At 31.5% G+C, this 15564-nt stretch overlaps 1 protein-coding gene across 3 annotated transcripts in view; it reads left to right on the top strand.

Annotated features, from left to right (window-relative positions):
- The window catches only part of Cfap299 (cilia and flagella associated protein 299), a 615462-nt gene that overhangs the window by 587158 nt on the left and 12740 nt on the right, over positions 1-15564 (top strand). For 2 of the 3 annotated variants that reach the window (XM_077803587.1, XM_077803586.1), the window contains one exon: positions 12009-12138. The exons of the other annotated variant lie outside the window; for it this stretch is intronic. In XM_077803587.1, the coding sequence (XP_077659713.1) occupies positions 12009-12138 (130 nt within the window). The remainder of the gene's footprint in view (positions 1-12008; positions 12139-15564) is intronic. 3 annotated transcript variants of the gene reach the window in all.

Raw genomic sequence — 15564 nt, 5'->3', positions numbered from 1 at the left:
ATTTCATTTTACAGCATCCCAAAAATCACACAGGATTTTTCTTTTAGTTTCTTTGTGTTTGTTTTCTGACTAGATAATTTTAAATGATCTGTCTTTAAGGTTATCTATTCTTTCTTCTGATTGAGTCAACTATTGTAATTCTGTGCTGAATTTTTCAGTTCAGTAATTGCAGTCTTCAGCTTCAGCATTTCTTCCCCCTCTTTTCCTTTCTTCCTTTCTTTATTCCTTTCTATCTTGTGGATTGAACCCAGGGCACTTTTTCCTAATCTACATCTCCAGTTCTTTTTACATTTTATTTTGAGGTAACATTTCACTAAGTTGCTGAAGTTCTTGCTAAACTGCCCAGACTGGCCTCGAACTTGCAGTCCTCTTGCCTCAACTTCTTGTATTTCTGGGATTAGAATTATGTTTCACCATACTTGACTGGTTTTATTTTTTCCTTATGTTTTCCTCTTTCTTAAAAAGGAAATTTAAATGTTAAATTTTTCATTGTGTTTAATTATTCTTCTTCTGATTTTATTCAGCTGTAAATCTATGTTTTCTTATAGTTTACTAGAATTTCTTTACGGTAATTATTTTGAATTATTTTCCAGGCAATTTACAGTTCACAATTGAGGTGGGGGGTGGTCAACCATTTGAGCTTTATTTCTTTTTTTTTTAATGATGCTATGTTTTTTTTTAACTTGTTATGTTCCCCGAAATTTGGCATTGCTGTTTTTTAATTGGAATAGTCCTATTTCTCAGTCTTTACTATCATCATTAAAGAATATTATTAGTCATCCCAACTAGAGATTTTAAAGGTCACTTAGTTCTTTTCTACGGGTGCACCCAACCCAGTCTCCTTCTCTCAGAGAGTGAGGTAGATGTATTAAGATTGTATGTTTTCTTTTGATGTGGCTAAATTAGGACAGGTATTGTGTACCTGCCATTTTTCCCCCATAGTAATGCCTTGGGGTGTTCAAGGTCAATTTACCGTTTTCTAATCTTAAAAAGTTGAACTTCCTACTGATATCCACATGCTGTCTGTGGGTATTTGCTTGACCCCCAGGAGATGCTTACACATGCCATCTTGAGGGTACACATAAAATGCTGAGGGCTCAGGTCAGCACATTGAGTGATCCTTAGGTAAGGTTTTCCATGGGGTTTGTGGGTAGCCCTCTTGGTGGATGGAGTTCATAAGCCAGTTAATAAAAATCTATGTCTAGTTTTTGAGATCTGCCTGATGATTTCTGTGAACCTCAATATTTTTTTTCCTTGCTTCCATACCCAAGCATCCACTCACCCCACTCAATTTAGTCATGCAGATACCCTCAGTGATCTGGAATAGACAGGACTAAAATGAACCTTGTGGGCAAGCCAATCTTTCATTCAGCTCTCACTTTCCCCCAGTAGGAAAAGTCATGGATCAAAATAGTCTCTCTTGGGACTCAGCTATGCTACCTTGGGACAGGAATAATGTGGGTGAAATAAAATAGTTCTTTCCTTCTTCAATGTATTTGTCTTCTTTTTTTTTTCTTGAAAAGAGTACTGGAATCTCTTACCAGTTAAATATTTTGGTTTTATTTTTATAATTATATGAAAGTTTTGAATACAGTAAATTATGTATAACATTATAATAATGTGAAATATAATAATACACAGACTTGTATACTATGAAGTATTGGTTCAAGTATATAAAACCCCCAAATATCTCCATTATTAGTAGAGATTGAAATCAAAACTTTCTAATCATTGTAAACTGTAGATTATATTTGTGTGAGAAATTTCTTAGTGATAGCTTTAATTTCAGTGATGTGTTTTCTGTGATGTCAAATTTGAGGTTCATGGGTTATTTACTTTTTCTCTATGTTAAACATGCTGGAGATTGAAATTGTGAAATCATTTTTATTGTTCTATATTCACCCCTAAGAACTCAGCTTTCCTTTAGATATATTTTAGATGCAAATCTTTAAAATCTTTGATAACATTATCCATTTTGTGCTTTCATGACTCTCATAATTATATCATTTTCAACACACATGAAGAAAGCTGTTAAGCAAAATTAGAGCACAGAAGGTATTCTGGACAGTCCAAAGCTCTGCTGCCCTTGATGTCATCAAAACATCTTTCCTAGTGTCAGGAATTACCATATAAAAGAGATGGCAAACAGGTAATTGTTTCCAAGAACATGCATGAAGTCCCCTTATCACTCAATAAACAAGATTTCATACATAGTTTTCTTATGACACTTTATTTGCAGAAATTGTTTATAAGTACCTTTTATACCTATTCACTATAAAGCCTAATTCCTAAGTTATTTATCATAGAAAATCAATGGAAAATTATTCTCTTATTCCAAAAACCTTAAATTATTTCATCAATGGTTTATCATGCATTATTATATCTATTACAGGTATAAATGGTATCCAGAATAGATATTTCCACTACAGGAGTGAAGTTTTTGCAAATATTTTCAAGATGTAAAAATAAATATGAACTATGTGTGAGAGTTAAATACAATAAGTATGGAAAAACTCAAATCAAAGATGCTTTTATTATCAAAGCATTTCATATTGTAAAGAAACTTTGTTCAACCTTTAAAATTTAAACAAGAGAAAAATGAAACCATTACATTAGGATTTCAGTATTCTAAGTCCCAGATAGAAGTTCTAGATAATTTCTCTTACTTTCTTTTTAAAATAATTTTTCTTGCTGCTTCTTTATTTTAATCCTATAATAACTAAGAATAATATAATCAATTGGATTAGGTAGGCACATATCATTCATTTAGTTGATAAACATTCGTAGTTAGTTATTGATATAGAGAGTATAGCAAGGATAATAATAGGTGTGAAAAAATTAGTTTTTGTTATGTTGAGCCTGAGGTGTCCATGGTTCATGCTGCTAAGTATACTTGAGAAGGTGAAATGGAAAAGCTGCTCAGTTGAGAATGGAGCAGGAGGATGGGGAAGTAAACATAGGGTATATGGATTTAATTGTAGTGCATTAGAAAGAATGTATTAGTTTAGAGAGAATCTGGGTTAGAGATTTTTTTAAATCTTCTCTTTTTTATTCTTGTCTTTCCCTTTGTTGTTCTTCTCTAGCCTTCCTTTTCTTTGTTTAGTTGAGGTCATTTACATGTTTTCTGGTGGGGGGCAGAATGATTGATATGAGTGATTATATAAGAGAAAATTTGGATAATGATTTGAAGTAAGTAAAGAAACACTATAAATAGTGCACATCTGTAATCCCAGGTATTTGGGAGACTAAGGCAGGAGAATCACAAGTTCAAAGTTAGCCCCAGATACTTAGTGAGACCCTAAGCAACTTAGAAAGATCCTGTTTCACAGTTAAATTTTTTTTTAAAAGGGCCAGGGATAGACTCAGTTGTTAAGAATCCCTGGATTCAATCCCAGGTCCCCCCACTTCACAAAAAAAGGAAGCAAGAAGAGAAGAAATTTGGAACCCATTTAAAGAAGATTTTTATCTTGGAAAAGAAGAAGGGATCCAAACCTTTGAATTGAGTGGAAGGGTACAGAAGATATTTTTAATATTAAATAAATTTCTTAATAATAGGATGGGATATTGGTCATGTTTCTAGTTAAAGTCCCTTTTTTCTTAAGTGTGAAAGAAAAAGTGAAGCCATCTTCTGAGAGAGAGTAAGGAGGAAAATGAAGAAATAAGAGACATGAATAATGTAATGGGTGGTAGAGAGAGATGACTAGAGAAATGTAGACATTTGATCTGCAATGGGTATTTTTCAATGTCTGCATTTTGTGAATCAGGGATAAATAAGATATAAGGAAATGGTTGTGAATTATAGGAGCAAAAGAATGAGCCTAAGAGCCTAGAGTCCCACAAAAGTCAAAACAGTAATGTAGGTAAACTAACAAAAAATAATAATTATTCTGCCAATGAAAATTAATCATAGAAAACAGATACAAAGAGCATTTGTTTTAGATTCTAAAATATGTTTGAGATGCTGTTCTAGTAATATTAACTATATGTATTTGAAAATTTTAATTAATCTCTCCAAGCTTCAGTTCCTTTATCTATGTAGAAGAAATAGTAATAAAAGTGAAATGCTCTTATTAAAATTAAATTATTCTACACATATGAAGAAATGCATAGGAATGTTGCATATTAGCTATATCTACTCATATAATTTTCTATAAAGTATTTTTACAGATATTATCTCTTGAGAGTCCTAATTTCCATGCCTTTTCATTTTCATACCATAAAAGCATACTCAAGAATAGTTCATCTTAAAAAAAAAACTCTGTTCCTTAACTTTTATATTCTTCTCAAGTATTAGGCTAGTTTTCTTATTTTCTTCACAGGCAAGTTTTTAAAAGAACTATTTTTATTTAGTAATCTTTTTTATCTTCCCTTTAATTCTCTATTACATGAATTTTTCTCCTACCATACCATTGCAACTGATTTCTCTTTAATAAATAATCCTCCAAGTGCCAATTTTGTTGGCACTGTTCATATCTCACCTAGTAGATAAATTGTCACTGTTGTATGGCTTCATACATTTCTTCTTCTTTTTTATTTATTTATTTCCTATTTCTGCAGAGCAATGAGCTACATCCCCATTCTATCTTCTGTCCTTGAAGTTTGCTTTCTTGACATACTCTCGTTTCTTTGGTTTTTGTGACAAAATAAGTGTCTCCTGATTCTTTCTGATTTCAGATTATTTTATCATTTCATGTTATTTCTTTTCACTTTCTTCTGCTGATTCCTTGTCCTTCCTTGTAAAGTTGGTGTTTCCAAATTTTGTCATTTCCATTGGGTTCTTTGGCCATGGCGGCCACCTCTTCAAATTTAAGTGTGTTAATATATCAGGATCCACTATTTCATCCTAGAAAACACTCTACAGCTTCACAAATTCATCCATTATCTATTTATATAATTAATATGCATTCATCATCTACAATGTGACAGGCATGAACTAGGAAATCTTGGAAATGAAACAATAAACAACACAAGCCAAGATCCTGATTTCATTTTCATGGATGTTTCACAGGGATTTCAAGTTCAACATATCCCAAATTGAACCATCTGACACCTTTTGCAAATCTCTTCCTTCTCCTGTATTTTATATCCTAGTAAATCATTCCATCTACTCAGGAATCCAAAACATCAACCTTAGAGTAATCCTAGACTCTTGTCCTTACCTCTCACATAACCACTAACTCCTTCCATTCCACTGCTTTAGTGTCTTTTCAAATCCAGTACCTCATCTTCATCCATAAGAATACTTCAGGATTACCTCTGCCATTGTAAGTTTTTCTCACTCTCAGAATAATTCTCTGTTGCTTCCAAATTTATCTTTCTAAAACTATATTTTTATCAAATTAACACCTTTCTTTGGTGGATCCCTATCTTCTAGGAATAAGTCCAACCATTGTTTCATTTCATACAAAGTCCATGGAGATATGTTTGCCCTCTACAGTCATCTTCCCTAAAGTGCCTTCCATGATCCAATTAAACTGAATATTCACATTTTCACAAAAGTGTCATACTATTTTAGTTTCCATGCCTTCTCCCTGCTTATCTTCTTCACGTATTAATTATCAAGACTTACCATAGCTTCACTGTAAAGTCTTCCCAGGTCCTTACTTTGGGTCCCGGTAGTACTTGCTTTTTTACCTTTCCTGAACAGAATTCACATATAATTGATATATGTCTTCTGTCATTTGATATTGAACAAGAACTCTATCTCATTTGTTTTCTACTGTCTTTTCCCCCATCTATTCATAGTTTTTATGTTTCCCTTTGTTTAACTAAATATTAGACATGAACAAGGTACAAGATTTTCAGAGGTTGGAATTTAATTGAAAGTATAAATGCTCTATTTAAATATTGTACAAATAATCAATTGAAGGTTGATTAAATTATTCACACTTTAACCCAAGACAAAGATAAATACAAGCATGCAGATGGATACTGAGATGATATAGCAGAGTAATCAGAGACAACTCACATTCCCAGGAATTTTCTCTGGATCTCACTTCAAGAAACACTATGTTTGAGTGTTGTATCCCAAGAAAATATTTTATTTCAGAAATATATAATTTCAGACCTAACTGGATTATACTAGGTATTAATTAAATATTTATTTGATTAAAAATTTCATGAAACCCAAATGTCTGGAGTCATCTCTAATTTCTCTATCTCCCTCACCTTTAACATCTTATCATTTACTCTTTTTATCCCCATCCACCAAAAATAAACCAAGAAATATGATTCCAACTATCTAAAGTGCTACAGATTTTTTGACTTCTTATCCCAGATTTTATAAAAATGTCAACTTAAATTGGCTATCTGGAAAAAAAAAAGTGTTATGGTTTGGATGTGAGGTGTCCCCTAAAGCTCATGTGTGAGACAGTGCAAGAAGGTTTAGAGGAGTAATGATTGAGTTATGAGAGTCTTAACCCAATCAGTGAATTAATTCCCTGATAGGATTTTAACTGAGTGGTAACTGAAGTGGTAGCTTGTGACTAGAGGAGGTGGGACTTTGGGGTGTATATTTTGCATCTGGAGAATAGAAACTCTCTCTGCTTTCTGATCACCAAGTGAGCTGCTACTCTCTGCCACACTCTTCTGCCATGATGTTCTGCCTCACCTCAAGCCCAGAGAAATGGAACCAGCCTTCTATGGACTAAGACCTCTGAAATTGTGATGCCTCAAATAAACTTTTCCTCCCTTAAAATTGTTCTAGTCAGATATTTCAGCCATATCAGTAAAAAAGCTGACAAAAACAAAAAGTATCAGGTATAGAGATAAGAATAAAACTGACATGGTATTGAAAAAAATTTTTTTTTTAATTTTCACCAAAATCCATCAAATGAATAATCAATAAAACTTGAAAATTCACTCAGTATAATTTAATGCCTTATTCTTTACCTTAACCTCATACTTTGGATCTTACAATGGTTTTTTATTCTAGTTTATTCCTCAATTCAATATGATATGAAAATTTTAGGAGACTCATTTTGAGAATGAGGACACCACATTTCTATCAATAGTACCACTATTATTATTGATTTACTAGTTGAGTACTTAAGAAACCAGAGGATCAATTGGGGAATAAAATGGTGGGAACTAATGAAAAAGTTTTCTTTCAAAATAAATGCTTATATAGGAAAAATGTTTCTTAATTCATCATCTTGAAAATATGATAAATATATACTTTATAATATCAATCAGTCACTTATTACTCCTAAGAATAATCTAAAATAAATAAATCTTCCAAATTTATTAAATCATTTAACTATGTGTTGATCATTTATTCTGCTAAGTACTATTTTTGACACTGATGTTTCAATATCTTAACAATAAAAATTCATTTGATTGGTGGATTATATATTTATTCTAAATTTCTTCAGAATAAAATTAGCAGGTAAGACTAGATGAATATTGTTCACAAGGTTCATAATATAAATTATGATGTAATATTAAACATTCTAGAACTCTAGAATAAATTCATCTATTTAGCACTGTTATATATAAATGGAATACAATAAACCTAGAAACATGTACTATCATTTTTAAAATAGTCTATATTTAAAGAAGCATCACGAATCATTATATATGGGAGGAATTAGTTGACAATGCAGAAACCATTAATGGTCCACATTTATGTTGTGGCCCTAGAGTATGTATAATTTCCTTTTTTTTTTCAGGCAACTTAGATGTCATAGTAATTAAACAAGTATCTTCTCAGTGAGCTCAACTCTCATCCTCATTTCAGAATGACTCTAAATTTCTTCTTTTAATTTTTTAATATTTATTTTTTAGTTTTCGGTGGACACAATATCTTTTGTTTGTATGTGGTGCTGAGGATCGAACCCGGGCCGCACGCATTCCAGGCCAGCGCACTACCGCTTGAGCCACATCTCCAGCCCGACTCTAAATTTCTTCCAACCTTGTCATCTCCTTTTCAGATCGCTGAAAGAACAGAAAATATAAATCTTCAATGGGTCCAGGATAAAAGTTGCAAATATCATTCCTGCTCATGGTCCATCAGCTAAATTTTTATTACCTGGCTACAGGGCAAGGAATACTTGAATTGTATTCTGAAGATCTAGTTATCAGTTTTCATCATTAGTGGATGAAACTTAGGTAGCCACATCAAATAGTATGCAGGAGAAAAACTAGCATGTGTACTTGACAGAGCAGACTTTGGAGTCCTGCAAAAAAAAGTTAGAATCCAAGTGACACCATTTCCCTATTAATGCAGCATGTATAAAATGTTTAGTTTTATACCTACTCCATGGAATTGGTGACAAGATTAAATGAGGTAGATGATTCAATAGGCTCACAATAGGACCCAGCACATTGTAATTGCTAAATAATTACTAGTTGGTTGGCTTTATTAAATACAAATAATTGTTAGTTATTGAGACTGGTACATGAAATGAAGCCTGTTTATCATCCCTGTATAGGACAACAAAAGCGTCAATAAAAAAATTTCTTCTTCAAAAATGCCATATGCTATACAAATTGATATATATATGATTTGTGATGCTTCTTTAATTATAGACTGTTTTAAAAATGATAGTATTGGTTTCTAGGCTACCTGTATTCTGTTTATATTAATATCAGTGCTAAATTGATTAACCTTTCCTAGCATTCTAGAATATTTAATATTAGATTTTAATATATGTGTATCTTAAATATAAATGTATATAATATAGATATGCAATATATGTGTGTATATATATTATGTTTACATTTATATGTATATTATATAGTATATGTTTATATATAGTATATATAAAATATATACATACACTATATAACATATACTATATATGTTATATAGTATATGCTTATATACATATAAATGTGTGTATTACACAGCACATGGTAATTGTTAAATAATCATTAGTTGGCTTTACTAAATAAATATAATTGTTAGTTATTAAGACTGGCACATGGGCTGGGGTTGTGGCTCAGTGGTAGAGTGCTTGGCTAGCACGTGCGAGGCACTGGGTTCACTCCTCAGCACCACATAAAAATTAATTAATTAATTAAAGGTATTACTACAACTAAAAAATAAATATTTTTTAAAAAAAGACTGGCACATGTAATGAAGCCTGTTCCTCATTGTTCTAGTCATATCTTTCAGTCACAACAGTGAAAAAGCTGCAAAAACAAAAAGTGACAGGTATAGAGATAGGAATAAAACTGACAAGGTATTTTAAAAAAAAGAAAACAACTTTTGTATAAAATTAAAGAATATGTATTAAATGTATATATCTATATGTATATAATGTGTATACAAATGTATAAATGTCTATATTTGTATATAATTTGTATATATGTGTATATATACAAATACATTTATGTTTATATTTATATATATATTTATATATACATTTGTATAAGTGTATATACATATATGTGTGTGTGTGTGTGTGTGTATACACATCCTTGCTTTCTTACACATATATGGAGAGAGCAATTTTTATTAAAATCCACCTGGATTTCCATAAGGCTTTCAGTCCAAGAGCTGAGCAACAAGATAGAAATGTATGATATAAACCATGCCACTTGAGCTATGACTAAAGCATTTTGCTGGAATTATCCATATTTACATATCTTGTAAACAATTACCTAGACATATATATCAAGTTGAAAATCACACCATGTCCCCTCTTCCAATTTAACAATCTCCTAACTGAACAGTTATTAAAATAGCAGCCAAACTATCTTCTTTCTTATCGATTAAACTGAATTAGAAAACCCACCTTGAATAGATGCAGAGTCAAATTAGCTAAAAATTCTTTCACCACTGATTTGAATTTACCATCAGAACCACAGGACCTTCAGCTCCTTTTCTCCAATGCTCATCCTTGCTTTCTTACAGAGGACTGACTAATCAGAAAGAGATGGTTGGAAAAGCAATTTTTCATATTGGTGCCATAGAAAGGATAGTGGGGAAAGAGAGCAAATAGTTCTTACTATAATCCCCCATGCCAGTGACTTAAATATATGATTTATATAATCATGTGAATATTGAAAAATATGGTGGTAAGCATATTACATTTTCATGTAATAACACAAAAGTGTTAATATTGATGCTTCAAAAAACAATATAATTCAAAGTGAGTCTAATAAATGAAATCCTTTCTTTCAAAAGGTGAAAAAGAAGTAATAGAGGGTAAATCAACTCAGAAACAGGATCAGGTAAAACTGATTAAAAATAAATATGACAAATATCTGAAAGGTAGATTGGTCTATAAGGTATACATGGGTTATCTCTGTGACTGTTATTTTAAATCAATATAATATTAGAAATGTTACTTATCAAAACTTTTTCTATTATTCATATTATAAGAATATATTAAATAATACATTTATTATTAAGTTAGTAAAATGCTCTCTATTAACCTTCAGAAACTATTTTCACAATTTTTAAGTTCTTCAATAAGTACATGAGTTAGTTAACAACTAGTTTTGATAAGTAACAGTTCAAACATGTACTTGTGTCATTTGGTTCCCTCCTAGATTTTGGAGATCTTGCATAAGTTCCTCTTTCATTGTCTTTAGTTTTTTAACTAGATCTTGTTTTTCACAGAGTTCAATCATAAATGACCATTGGCTTTCTATCTCCCCCAAATTATCTTTATGTGCTTTTATTTTTGCATAATAAATCTTATATTTTATCATGTGCTCCTGAAAATCTTCTTGGGAGATTTTGATATCAAACTTAAGCTTCGTATTGTTGGTATATAAGGACTTGTTTTGAGATTCTAGGTTTCCACATTGAAGTCTGGAATTCTCTATGGCAGCATCCTCCTGATAAATTTGCCTCTCCGTTACTTTAGTTTCTGCAGAGACAGCTGCTATTTGTTTTTTAAGCTTATGAGTTCATTCTGTAATATAGTTCAACATTATCATTATTAATTCATGATATTTAGCATTTAGAGAAAAGTAATTGTTTTGATCCATAATGCATGTAGGAAAATCACTTAACATAAAAAAAGATTTATGAGATATAGAAAAAAACTGATGCATAATAGAAGGAAATATGTAATAATGTAACAATTACTTTCTAAGAAAGATCCCAGAGTTATATGTTTCTTACTTTTTAATGTTCATCTAATTCTAAATGTTAAAATTTCATCATTTTGTTTTAACATTTTACGTGTAAAAATACTTAAAATCGTTTAATAATATATTTAAAGAATATAAAAAAAGAAATGTTACTAAGAATAAGATATTTTTAAAAAGTACATTGATGATTCTACTAATTCAAATGACAGCATTGTATTCAGTTTTGACAAGTAAGTACAAAACAACATGTGGAAAAATAGGAAGTTTCCATAGAAGATTTTTTTTTATAAAGGAAAAATGCTACACAGAAATGTAGAATAATTGAAAGAGCACATGTATGCTTTGAAACACTGAGATTTCAGATTTGGATTGAAATATTATCCACATGATATATAAGTTGGGAGACCTTAACCTTGCTGGTTGACCTGGCTTCATCTCCTTACCTTGTCTGTGAAATGAGCAATTTCACAGGGCTGTTGTGTTACAATACATCACATCATGTCTGCCCTATGATAACCACTCAAACATATATAGTTCTCCTGCTCCCTGGGAAACATATTGAAAAAGAAATTCTGAAGGAAGAAATTCATTTGAAATGATTTCAAATGAAAAGAAGTGACTTAGCCTGCTTTTCCTTCCAGCAAACAGTTTCTTTCTACCCTGACAAGTCTACAGTGGAACAAATAACCTTAAATTGCATCAATTTTCTTTTTGACTTCCTGAGAATTTAATACTGGAATAGGTCCTAGATCTTAGTGTCCAAACCAGGAAATCATGCAAAATCATTATAAATATATCTAATCTCTTCTGTAAGAATTTGAATCTCAGATGTGTTCTACATGGTTGTACATACCGTCCTTATCCCTTTATCCTGACACCAAACTATCCAAAATATTCTCTGAAATACACTTGTTAATGTATTACACATCTTAACTCCTAATAAATGTTTATTTTTGTAGTTTTTACAACTGGGACAGTCATACTGCTGTTTGTAACTCCACTCCCAATTATCAAGTGATTGCTGACAATCCAGAAGGCTTACTTTTCAAATATAAAAGAGACAGAAAAATTCTCAACGTGGACCCAAAGGTAATTCTGATTTACATTTATATATCTCTTTAGATTTTATTGTATTTTTATTATAATTCAAAAATCTATTACATATTTGACACCCTGGAGTATTTTTAGATCAGAAACAAAATCTCCTTTGAAACATAGAGCTTATACTCTCTTTTATTTTTAAAAAAAAAAAAACCTCCAAAGTTTAATAAATGATCAGAAATTAATAAGAAAGAATTTGTGGGGAATCTACCTACACCTTAAGAGTAGGAACAGTTCATGTCTTGCAGCAGGATTAGATTAGGGAGCCAATGGTCATTGTATCTGTTTAATCTGGAGATGTCTGGTCACTTTTTGCTCTTAGTGGGGAGGTGAGTTATTTAGGGAAGAGGGACTCTCACTTCACAATTGTACCCTACATTCTAATATCTCTCAGTATATGTAACTAATACTGAAAATAAATATGCCATTAGTATATTTCTAAGTGTTAACTTATTATTATTTTAATATGTGACCCAAGATATTTTGAATTTATTTAGGGAAATATATTTACATTTTACATATTTTCAAAGACTGCAATTCTATCAGAACTTTGTATCATGACCTGTCATATATCTAGGGATGAAAAGTTGAATCATTATGTGCTTGGTTTGTTTATGTGTTTGGGGGTTTTCTTAACTTTTGAAAAATATACTATTCACTTTCAAATGACAAGATCAGTCTAAAATCCAGACAGGAAAATATTCCTTTTAAAGTGAAGAGAATAAGAATTTTGTGATATACACAGGATAGAGGCAAAGATGTTCCAAAGGAAAGGGGGATTTGGGTTCTCAAATCTTTTTCCAAAGCTTTTAGAGATTCAAATTTAAAAAAATAATAATAAAAATCTTTGTTTCATATCCTCTTAGTACAATTCCTGGCACATAGAATGTGCTCAATAACTGAGTCCAAAGAGTGAATGAAATTCTATAGCAAGAAATAGGTTATTGTCTACAATTCAACAGATTACTGCTGCAGATTCAGCTGCAAGTATCATAAATCCCAAGATAGTCATTTAAACATGTTAGAAGCTTCTTTCTCTCCCATATGGGAATCTAGATAGTAGCATCCAAGGTTGGGATGGCAGATCCAAGGTCATCTGGATCAGGGTGGCCTTCATTCTCAGAAGCCAAATAGATTTCCAGCCAAAACAACCACATTCCAAAAGGAACACACAGGGCAAGGCAAGAAGATGCAAAAGACATGCCCTTCCTGCCTTTTAAGCTTTCCCCAAAAGCTACCACACAAACATTTTCATGTTCCATTGCATGAGCTTAGCCATATGGCCATGTCCAGTGATATGCATGATTGAGAAGTATAACCTTTCTTCAGGTAGTCATGCAGCCAGCTAAAAAGCAGGAGTTCTGGAACGGGAAGGGAAAAGGTTTGGATGGACGACTAGCAGCTGCCAACCCAATGCTATCTCCTTTGAAAGAACACACATCATTTTCAGTCTCAGGTTTCTCATTGGTAAAATAAAGTCCTAAATCAGGAAATCTCCCTGATCACATTTATTATGAATCAATGAATACCAAAAAAGTTTATCAATACACCTTCTCTCTAGTAGTACCTCTTTGCTTATGGGTTTAAATCTGTGATCAGTTGGGGCAAGTACAGAAAACTTAATAAATAGCATTCACAAATTAGTTTCCTTTTTAAAGCTAAACCAAATACAATAAGAAGTTTAAAATTATTAGTTGCCTCATTAAGGCGTGTGAAACAGCTTTGAATCCGTTTTGAATGACATCATATTTACTCTACTTTAGGCTCAATTTTAACTAATGGCATATGTGAAGCATGTATGTCCTGAATAGTAATTTTTGTGAACTGTGGGGAACCATTACTAAATAATAACTATTACTTGAGTATGATTCAAGTAATTTAATTAAAATGATCGCTTTCAAAATAATCATGACGTCTCAAAGGTTATGTTAACAATGACTAAAATGTAACATTTCCTCTTTTTTCTGGAAGAAAGTAAGTTGAATTTGAAGGAAAATGTTTCTAAATCTTAGAGAAGAAACAAGGTTTTTGTTAATGAGTAACAAGAGTAAACAATTATTCAGTCAGACACCTGAGGCTATTTGGATATTTTTTAAAAAATTGTATTCATGATAGTTTTTAAATTTTACTTTAATTTTGTTACTTTTGAAAATAAAAATTAAAGACAGCCTTTCTGGAAAGAAATTCTAGTCTCAGCATTAGAAAACATATTTTTAGGCCTTAACTTACTACTATTAATTGTTTGCATGGCTTTGATAAGTTCACTTCACATTCATGGGTTTTTAAAAAATGTTCACAACTGTAAGATAAGGATTCATTTATTTGTTTGTTTCTTTCATTGGTTTGGTTTTTGGCTTTTCTGGTTTCTGGAGTCCTTCTAATGTACCAGGCTCAATTTTCAAAGATTTAGTCTCAGATGAGCCCTGAAGTACATACTTTAACATGAAATTATTGTGATTTTGCTACAAATTGTCTATGAACTGCAACTTAAGGTTACCTTCTCCATAAGAAGACAATAACTTTCAGAAATCTGGCACTCTGTTCTCAAATATAAGTAAACTAACATTTCTCGATTTTAACTTTTGTGGACTAAATATAAAATTAGCATATGCTTTTCTCACATAAGTTCTTATTTACCCTCTTCAAAGATCTCTGATTGTTTTTTGAATTTTTTGCATCCAACACATTTTTTATGGACCTATTGGAAAAAGAAATAATCTCAAATGTCTATTTTTAAATAACTGCAAGTGTGAAGAATTACATTTCTATACTCATTTTAAAAAATAATTTTGCCAAAAATTCTTCCTAAAACAAACATCTTCTTATAACTCCAACCATTGGAGTACTGTAAAATATAATGAGAACAATACAACCCAACCCTCCTTTTCTTTTTCTTCAAGTGTTCCCTTTGAAGATTTTATGTTTAAAATTAAAGAGGTCAAGATAAATGAAAGGTGGAAATAATGGTAAACAGGATGTGTCTCCTTTGTACAATTCAGATGCAGACTCCTTAATTCTGAAGTGTAGTTCCCATGAAACAGTTGTTTGTGAATGATAACAGTGGAAAAAAGAAAATTCTGCAGGTCTTAGAACAAGTAATATGAGTTCATTGGTTAAGAAATTCCAAATGCAATAAGAGTTTGGTTGCATTGAAAAACAGGACCACTGGTTTTAACTTCCCTGCAGCTGTAGAACATCTGGAACAAATAAGACAAGTTTCTATTTTTGAGTGAAGAATGCTTGTCTGAGTGATTCACACCCACCAAAATGTTTCCAGTGTATTATCTTTAGAGGGACTGAGTGGGAGCACTTCACACTCACTCCCATCTAGTATCTGGACTAATGGAAAAAATATCATTTCTCTTTTACTTTAAGGAAATATTAATCATGGGAGAGTCTGAGTCTAATCATGAC

Source organism: Urocitellus parryii, chromosome 10 (assembly GCF_045843805.1).
Source record: "Urocitellus parryii isolate mUroPar1 chromosome 10, mUroPar1.hap1, whole genome shotgun sequence".
Taxonomy (NCBI): domain Eukaryota; kingdom Metazoa; phylum Chordata; class Mammalia; order Rodentia; family Sciuridae; genus Urocitellus; species Urocitellus parryii.
The sequence above is the reverse complement of the archived record's forward strand: the minus strand, read 5'-3'. Positions and strand labels throughout refer to the sequence as shown.